At 40.8% G+C, this 10085-nt stretch overlaps 1 protein-coding gene across 1 annotated transcript in view; it reads right to left on the reverse strand.

Moving 5' to 3' along the window:
- galnt14 (UDP-N-acetyl-alpha-D-galactosamine:polypeptide N-acetylgalactosaminyltransferase 14 (GalNAc-T14)) overlaps nucleotides 1-10075 on the reverse strand; it is a 232178-nt gene extending 222103 nt beyond the window's left edge. The window contains exon 1 of the mRNA XM_005929923.3: nucleotides 9640-10075. Coding sequence (XP_005929985.1) covers nucleotides 9640-9801 — 162 coding nt within the window. The 5' untranslated portion in view covers nucleotides 9802-10075. The remainder of the gene's footprint in view (nucleotides 1-9639) is intronic.
- Between the last annotated feature and the right edge of the window lie 10 nt (nucleotides 10076-10085).

Below are 10085 nucleotides of genomic sequence, written 5' to 3' on the forward strand. Positions count from 1 at the left end.
ACCCCCAACTTCAGTTAATCTAAATCACAAATGTAAATGAATTCTTTCTAGAGTTTCGATACCACTGTTTTTCTACCTTTGCAATGCTCCACTTTCACTAAAAACACATATGGCCTTCAGTGACCAAGCCTCACGGGTAAGTCAATATTCCCCACAGCTGCTGTACTGTAAAGACTTTCACAGCAACATTTCCGTCTGTTTTATTTGAGATCTCAGATTTTTTTAAACCTACATTTGCTTTGATATGAAACAGATAGAATAGAATATGAATCAGTATACTAAACACAAAACAGAAACATGGGAACTGATTTACACCAAACCACCACATGTCCAGTCTGACTGCTTGGCACATTAGCGTTCTGACATGGATCTCTGCTGGGTGATGTCTGCAAATATTTAGCTTCACATTTCTCATTATGATACAGACATGGGAAAACTGAGAAACATGGCCAAAATATAATCATATTTTATAATAATTATTGTAAAAAAATAACACTAAGTCTATGTTATGACAATATAACACTATGAAATGTCAGGGAAAAAACATGTTAGGAAACCTCTGAACCTACTCAAAGACATGACAAATTTCCATTAACATAAACTGGTGCCCTTTTATCCCTACCATCAATACGAGTCAAAAATAAACACTTAACTGGTTGATTGTTTGGCATTTCTCCAAACCAACATCATGAAAATCGCAAAGCTGCGACATAACTTTAGTGATATATCAGCCACTGTAGCTGTTGAACCTCAGTTAGGTTCATTTCCACAGTGGTAAGTGTGTTTCACAAATGAGTCCTCCAGTGCCAGAGGCCAGTCTAGTTAGCCAACCTGTGGGCCCTGCTGAACTGAGTGCTTCATATAAAACATTATTATTATTATTCCCTCCCTGGGAGCTGGTTATAGCCGCTCTGAAAACTCATTTCCCTCTCCTCTTGTCCATGTGAATGCCTCCTGATAGGGAGAGGGAAGGAGAAAGGAACAATAACTGCATTTCATATGACAGGGAAATGAATAATTTCAACTGTGCGTGTGCATGCAGTTTATGTATGTGTGCTCTTGTGTTATTTAGTGTAGTGTACAGTATTGTGTGTGAGTGTGCCTTGTGCCATTGTGGCGCGATTGGGCGTTGTGATACACACGACAAGCACAGTGACTGGAGCATCGATCTTGTTTTCTCGAGAAAGAAAAGAGAGAAACTGAGACAGAAGTCAAATTGTAAGAGAGATTTCCACAAAAAACATTGCAATAAGCTAAAAAATTGATGACTGTTTTAAAAATGATGCTATGAAGAAAAATATTGTGAAAATGTATATTGTATTTTAAGTTTTTCTACATGCATAGAGCACTACAGTGTGTAGCATCAACCATTAATCCATTAATTAAGTTTTTTTTTTCCTTTATTTATTTATTTTTTAATTTTAAAAAAGGGCTACTATTGGCTTTGGGATTAGTGCAAAAAACAAAACAAGGGAACTTGAAGCAGCAGGGTTAATACTCTCACAGCACTCTGTCACTCTATATACTGAACTAAGCAATCTTGCATTTGAGTTGTGTGATTGGTTGGACCATGAGTTAGGGACAAAAGAAAAAAATCACAATATGCACTAATACTGAGTTCTTTCAACACTGCATCAGTCGGTTTTGATGTTTGCAGATGACACTGATCTGCATTGAACATCAGGAGCAGGTGGAATAAAGCCTGGAGAGGTGGAGGTATGCTCTGGAGAGAAGAGCAGCAAAAGTCAATAGAAGCCACACAGAATACATGTGTGCAAAAAAGGAGGCAGCTGTAAGACGCAAGGAGTGGAGATAGTGCAGGTGACGTTTTAATAAGGAACAGACAAGCACTGGAGAGGTGAAGGAGAGTCCAGGGAGGGTGGAGTGGGTGGAGACAAGTATTGGGAGTGATTTGTGAGAGAAGAATAGAGGTAGAAGTGAAAGGGAGGGTTTACAAGATGGTAAGATTAGAAATAAGCATTTTTTTTTTAATGGAGCAACTGAAGAATAACAACACACATTAGACTGGATGAGACCAACCAGATGTTGGCAGGACAGGAGTGGAAGGGCGTAGTTGGTTTGGCCCCTGTTCAAAAGTAACGGCAGAATATCCTTAAAAATTGGTCACTACTAAGGTGGGTGCACATGGTGATTCTTAACTTTTAATCAGTCTAATGCTTCAGACAATCACACCATCTTTTCGTCACTTGATCAATATAATGTCAATCAATCATGTAAAAACAGACTACGCTGTATGGAACTTCTGCCATCAGAGTTCAGCAAAGACAAATTTGCACAATAAGGGCAAAGCTGGCAAAAACGATTCAATGGCCACCTCAACAATTTAATAAAACCTTTTCTTCAATCATTTGCTAACATGTATAATTTTTTAAACAAAACAGTGCATTAGCAGTGGTGCTTTTGTAAAGTGTCAGGAAGTACCAGCGCTAACTCTGTTAGACACATGGTTTCAGTGCCATTGTGTTCATCATTTAAAGAGAGAATCCTCTGTGAAATAATGAATTCAATGAATAATGTACTACATACAGAAATAATTTCTGTCTGGTCCAGATCTGATCAACATCTTGCCCTGAGACGCTTGACATTCCTCCACCAGAGAGAGAGAATGAGAGAGGCACACAGTGAGGCAGTGTCCTTCAGTATTCAAAGAACCAACAGATTGTTTCCTCTCATGTTTGGATTTCTGAAGGCAGAAACTCCATAAAGACCCCCTGCCAACCTGCCCGAGGACACGGCACACTCCAACCATGCTGCTTCAAAGGCTCTCCAAAAGCTCTCTCAGTGTGTATGTGTGTGTCCATGTGTGGGATCCCGCAAGAAATACCAGTTTTCTTGTGCGCGCATATAGATGAGGGTGTGATTCTGCATATAAGCATTTCTCTGTGTGTGCACAGAGTACAGGAGTATCCTTCCTTGTACAGGAAGTAGTCATGCTAGGTAAACAGGAGTGCAGGCTAATCCAGTGAGGAGTGGGAATTCTGCATTAGCATTTGAATAGTACTCAGCAGCACGAGCATTGCTGACAAAAGACACATCCTCTGTCCTGGCATACACTCACACACAAATGCTTGGCATGTACTAAAAAAATGAATGTTTTTAGCAGCCACAGACAAGTAGCTTAAAGGTTCCTTCTGATTAAAAAATGGCAACCTGCTGATTGTTTTCAAATGTTGGAGGTGTGTAAATGTTACCTGCCTACCATTTACACACCTCTGCAAAGACACACCTTTGATCAACCGTGTCAATAATATACTTACAGTGTAATTAGGTCAACAACAAGGATACGACCCTATGTAAGCGGTACATGATTGCATGCATGTTTCATTACCACAGGAACATACATGTTTGTTTAGAAATCTTGCTTGTTCAATTTCCGAAGTGCAACTAGGATTAAGATTTTTTTCATAAACAGAAAGGATAAAGTTCCAGAAGTGTGACGTATTGTCCACCTCCTATGGCCTTTCAAGAATTCGTGAGATTAGCTTGCATTTATACAGCACGAACCTTGTGTGTCGTAATTCCTGCCCCACAAACATTCCTGCTTCTGCAGTGGAATTCGCGATAAACCAGAAACGATCAGGGTGGAGTTTGTAGTTCTGAATGCCAAACACACGCCTTGAGACTGCATTCATTCACACAAAAACAAGCACTGTTTGCCAACATTGAAACAGTAACAAGCAAATTTAGACTAATTCAAACGAGTGTAAAAAAGAACAAAAATAAAGGAAAATTATTATATTAACTAAGCATTCGGTCAACAACAACAAAAAAGATGTGCAAAGACTTAGATGGCAATAAGTCAAACATAAAGCTACAGTCACAAAAAAGAGAGAAACAGTGATTGGAGACCACGCCACAACCAAAATTACTGCGATCATGTGTAATAAACTAAAAATCTCACTGCATTTGAAATGTTTGCTTTGAAGTTGGGCTCCAGGTCTGTGACGACTTGCAGACAGTTACTGTCTGCAATAAGGTGGAGTCAGACTGCCATCAGTCTCAGGCTGGATGGGAACGAATTGTCAATTAAATGCCATCTCTTTGTTGCAATATAACAATTATTTGTGATATGTCATCAGTAATGACAAATCTGTTGCCAAACCCAGAAATTCATAATAACTACTTACATTTAGAGTCTATAGCCAGAGCTCAGAGATTAGAAATTGTTGTACTTTTCAGCAAAGACTAAGTGAGATTGATTGGAACATGTTGGTAATCTGTATTAATGAATCAGCAGTTATTTGCAAACCTTTGCCAGTCTGTCTGAGAATGATTGCAGGCAGTTCTAGTTGGACCGTGAATATCTGAAGACAAGTTGCCTTCCATTGTATTACCTGTGCAATTATGTTGCAAACAAAATTAGTCACCAAGAGGTTTATAAGTAATTATATTCTCAATGTCTGTGCAACCAACATATCGCTGCAATTACTTACATTCAGTCACTAAATGTGAAGAAATATTCAATGTAATCACTGAGTACTCACCAACTGTTCCCAGTTGTGAGGAGGTGACTATCTTATTTTTATTCTAATGTGACAGCAAACGTGCACACACTCATTTCTCAGTCACACAGTCTGCACAGTCAAATTTCACATGCACATTGACAGCTTGCATGAACTCAGGGGTGTGGATGTGGATAGACAAGATCATTTTGCATGCACAAACAGAAAGAATATTTTAAGTTTAATAGGACAGCTAGCAGAGTGTATCATCAAATATTGCACAAAAGGATTTTACACTGAATTAGGAATTTAAAACTAAGAAGTTTCTGTTGAGCAAAATTCCTCAGACAAGTTTCCTGTTTTTTTATAGATACATTTGGTTTGATTCCAAATGTTTTTCTCTCCAATTAAGACTGTATCACTTCTCTAGCGCTCCTGTTTAAACTTGCATTTGGAGAATACACCATGGCACTAGAAAGAGCCAAATATATTCTTCTTTTCCTATGATACAAGCAGACTGTGTGCATGGTAATGATGATACCAGGCAAATCTGTACCTACAGATTTACACTGGGTGTGAAAAACTGTAGGATTAAGTTGGCAAATCTGTATCTGGCTGGGTATTAGCCGAGGTGCATTTCAGCATGTGTGTCCTGACTTGAAAATGATACATTCATTTTTACACACACACACACACACACACACACACACACACACACACACACACACACACACACACACACACAGTTCTGCTGAATGAACAGCGATTCTCTCATTAGCTTGTAGGCTCACAGCTTACCGAACAAGTCCACACAAGACAGGACAAGACACTCTTTTTTTTTCCTCTTCTTTTGATAGGCTAAAGTGGTTGCAGCTGTTTCTATCCCTCCAACTGAAGTAGTTTAATTACATTTCAGATTTCAGATTTGAGGTATTTAGCTGAGAATCTTATCCAGGTCAACTTACAATGAGAGCAACAGCAGATTAAGCTTCATTGCATGAATTATCAGCAGTTTGAAAACACCTCCCTATTCACACAAAATTAAGGCACGCCTCAAAATTAAGACGATTCATATTGTTCCCGACTTTACATTATTTTTAATGAGGGGGCATTAACAATAATGTAACGTTCTACATAAATTATTGTCAAAAATTACAATCGCTTTGGAAGTCAGCTGCTTAAGGGTTTCTCTTGTTCAGCATAATCACGTTGATCATCACTGAGTTAGCTTAACTCATCTCTGCTAGGCCGTCCTTCTTCATGATCTAGTTGTGCACAAACACATGATTTGCCACTTCAGTCACTCCAACTCTGAAGGTCAATGCAGAGGCACATCACCTGACCATCATCACCCATCTGCCCAGCTGTTCCCAAGGTGTCCCTAGATAGTCCATCCATCATCTCACAGGGTGAGACAGTTTGTCTTTCAAATCTGACAGCAGTCGGCTTATACTTTCATCCTCTATATGGTGCAATGTAACACAGTTTTTGGGTATACACACACATTGTGACTGACGTACGACTCTGTATTCTTAAAATAAAAAAAGTCTAATCCACACACCATCTGTGCAAACTTTATTTACAGCGTACTTCAGCTGAACCAAATCCACCTACAAGAGCAAAAGAAGGAAAGGGCTGCTGTAACTGTATCTCCAGTATATGCATTTTAAACCCCTTCCAAGCACAGCCAAAAGCAACGTAATAACAGTTTGTTTTTTAACAGCAGCAGCTTCACTCTTATTGCTTGTGTGCAAAGGTTTCATAAGCATGCTACTTAATAACACGTCTCCAACATATTTACAGTTTAGACTGAAAAGTCTCAAATATGTTTCTTGTAGGTGTCTCGCATAATTTCGTTTTTTTAATCCTACTGCTAAGGCAGGGGAGGAAACAAGCCACCGCACCGCTGAGACATCCAAGGAGTATTATGCTCCCCTCTCAACAGGTAAGAAAATCACATTAGCACACCACATCAAAATTCTTTAACATATAGCGAGGCGGCGGTCTACTTCGATGGATATACAATAAAGCGCCTGTAACCCACTTCTTGCTGTCTCATGTGGTGATTTTTGTAGAACATAACATAGAGGATGAAATTTACAGTTGAGATTTCAATCAGCGCTATAAAACTGCTGACTCTATATATGTAGTGCGCTATATATCAAATGGACATTTGAACACACCTCTAGTATTTTATAAGAGATGAGTTTCCCAGATCATCTGATGAACCACTCCAACTTTTTAAGTCCCAAGGAGTGCAATATACATACTTTGCTCCAAATTGTATACTCTGACTTCAGTGCACACTCTTTGCTAGCACTGTGGTTTTGCTTTCCTGATCTTTTTAGTATTCTATCAAACAAATGTAGAAATCTACAGTCACGGTAGAGTGACAAGGTGAGTAAGACTGTCACGAATGCTGACTTATCTTACTGCTTTTGATTCAGTCTGCGAACCTTTCTGCCCACGCAGACAGAGCATGCTACTCTATAATAGTGAATACGTGCACACAGTCAAGCACACGCACCTGCTGTTCAAACCTCCTGTTTAAGAAGGGCACCCAATCAAAATAAAGTTGGATTAAAGGGAGAAAGATGGAGTTAAAAAAGCTCTTTTTCAGACAGAGAATGAGCTGAGGGCCCAGTACAGGACAAATAAGGTTTCTTTCTAATTTAGAATCAATCAGAGCCACTACAGTACAGTCAAATAAAATTATGGGCTTGGACCATTATAGGTCAGAAGAACATCATCTTCTGGTGAACAGGAATAAAACTTTTCTCTCACTACGTCTAAATCGCAAAGTCTGCATTTGAGCCCAGCCTCCTGACTCAATATTCAGACCTGCTTGCAGGCTAAGCTCACTTCGGTTCAATACCTACAGCTGTAGGCCTCCATTGAAAAGCTGGTTGCAGGTTTCAGAGAAGCCTAAAGCTTGATTTATCCTACGTCGTAACTTTCATAGTAACTGGAAACTCCTTTTATTCCTACACAACAACTTTCCACAGTATTCGAGTTATTGCGTTGTGCTTCAACCCGCATTATGTTTCTTGGGAGGTGCACACCAGGTAGAAGGTTGCAGTGTAGGGTTAAAATAGGGTTCCGGTTATGGCATAAGTTACGACATAGAGCTGACGCAGAAGTGTAAGTCTATTCTGTATATATAGGATGATGTGAAGAATGGAATTCCTGTGAAGCAGCTTTTACACTAGCTCTAAATTCACTGCACTGTAACAGATCACACATACACTCACAAAAATAAACGCACACTGCAGGTGGTCTAACTGCAACGTGGGTTTCTGCTGTGTACTCAGAACTTTCTGAAAGCCTTCATTCAGTGCTTAGTGTGCACTTTAGCAACAAGCAAACATTAACAAGGGCCTCGGGGAGGTCAGAGGTCTGTACGCTGGTGTTGAAGAACAAATAATGTGATTCGAGTACATGCATATTAATTTCAGAAAAGCACAAAGAACACAACAGCTTATGAGAGATCTTTCCTACTTCATATGCAGAATTTATTTTTTGTATTTTTTGCAGTTTCTATAAACACATGTTCCTTTGACACAGACTGCTGAGTCCCAGCGTGTGGTGGAGATGCTGAATATGTAGCAGTCCTCACACAGAAATGCCCTGCACATACACGCTGGAGTGGTACTTCCATCTAAAAATCTTGTATCTTGGATCCTTATTCATTAGATTTATTCAGGTAAAGTACATTGAAGCGGATGCATTTTACCTGTTGTGCCTCACAACAAAACAAATTCCTGACCCAGAACACTCTTTACAAAGGTCAGCTACAATTTATCTTAAGCATAGATAATCTTTTCTTGATAAATTCATACAGTATCCCTGCTAATTATGTGGTTTATACCATGTAGGACAATTTCACCATATTCTTATGGACATTCGGTCGATCGGGGCTCAAGAGTTGGCAGTTCGTCTTGTAATCGGAAGGTTGCCGGTTCGAGCCCCAGCTCCGACAGTCTCGGTCGTTGTGTCCTTGGGCAAGACACTTCACCCATTGCCTACTGATGGTGGTCAGAGGGCCCGGTGGTGTCAGTGTCCGGCAGCCTCGCCTCTGTCAGTGCGCCCCAGGGCGGCTGTGGCTACAATGTAGCTTGCCATCACCAGTGTGTGAATGCGTGTGTGAATGGGTGGATGACTGAATGTCCTGTAAAGCGCTTTGGGGTCCATAGGGACTAAGTAAAGCGCTATACAAATACAGGCCATTTACCATTCAGCTGGGCTGTTACACGATTCCTACATGGTGTGCATGTGTGCGCTGGCAGCTCTGTTTAACAAGGTAAGAGAGACAGGATCAATACGTTTATACCCCCAGCTACAGTGAACATGTTGCGGGTCTTTTGCATAACAGACGTCCTGCAGTGAACGCAGGGCATGGGTATCAAGCTGGGTCGAAAATGAACCCAATTATCTTCAAAGGAACCACTGCAATCTGATAACTGAATTAAACAATGATAAGAGCTCTGATAGTGGATACTGAGCGTGCAACACTGCATTAAAAAAAGGAATGAAATTTAAAATGACAAACTGAGTATTACCTCACAATTTACTGAGTTGCTCTGATAGGAATACTGTAGGATTAGAAAACTGATTTTTCACTGATAATAAATCTACTGAAAAATAAAAGTTTTTAACTTGCAACACAGAAGACAACATTTAGTTTACTCTGGGAGTCAAGTCAAGAAAAGCAATCAGAAGAAAGTTGGGATCTTTGGTGGCATTTGCTCTCATCTCACCTTTGAGATGTTTTAGTCTTGTTTTTAGTCCACTGCATGGCCAAAGTATTTACAGGTCAAGAATTCACCTTAAAATACATTAAGAGAAAGTGCAACGATTGAAAGAGCTCATTAGTGATGTTTAGGTCCACTGGAGGTAATTACAAAGAGTAAACACTTTTCCCCCATCATTAAACTTCACTAGACTTTTTTTTTCTGACAATTTGGTTGCTTTACTTAAGATTAATGTCAAAAAGGACTTTCTCATATTGGAGCAATTCTTTACAACTTTTTTTTCCGTTTCCATGTCTGTTTCAGAAACTCCTTCACTCGGGATTTGGGTTCATGATGCTGCTAAAACTAGTGCGACTGCCCCGAGCTCCGCAGACGTCCCGCTTAAGTCCGCCACGCGTACACAGCAGGTCATATTTTTACTTCACCTGGTTGTAGGTTGTCTCTCCTGCTACTCCTCCTCCCCCTGCTCCGGCTCCTGGACTGAGCTCCGGCAACCTCCTCCGGCTCAACACCAGCAGGTAAACCAGCGCTCCCAGCCACACCAGCACCGCCACGGCCACCGCCAGCCTCCGACAGAGTCGCTTCATTTTCCGGTCAGGAGGAACCGGCGGCGCCCGCAGCCCGGCTGCTGTCAGAAGTCCATTTCACAGAAGCGAGAAAAGAAGTGAAAGAAGCGGACTCGGAGCCAGCCTCCACTCACTGACACGGCAGCAGCGTGCCTGGTCCCGCTCACTGTAAAGCACCGACTACACGCTCGCCCTCACTCCCGCTCCTTCAACTCACAGAAGCGCGAGCGCTTCTCTGACACGCCTGACAGCCGTAAGCGCGTGCGCTGGTGTGCGCGAGCATGTTATTGTATACGTGTGTGTGT

This window comes from Haplochromis burtoni, unplaced genomic scaffold (assembly GCF_018398535.1).
Source record: "Haplochromis burtoni strain Fernald_Lab_line unplaced genomic scaffold, NCSU_Asbu1 Contig_126, whole genome shotgun sequence".
NCBI lineage: Eukaryota > Metazoa > Chordata > Actinopteri > Cichliformes > Cichlidae > Haplochromis > Haplochromis burtoni.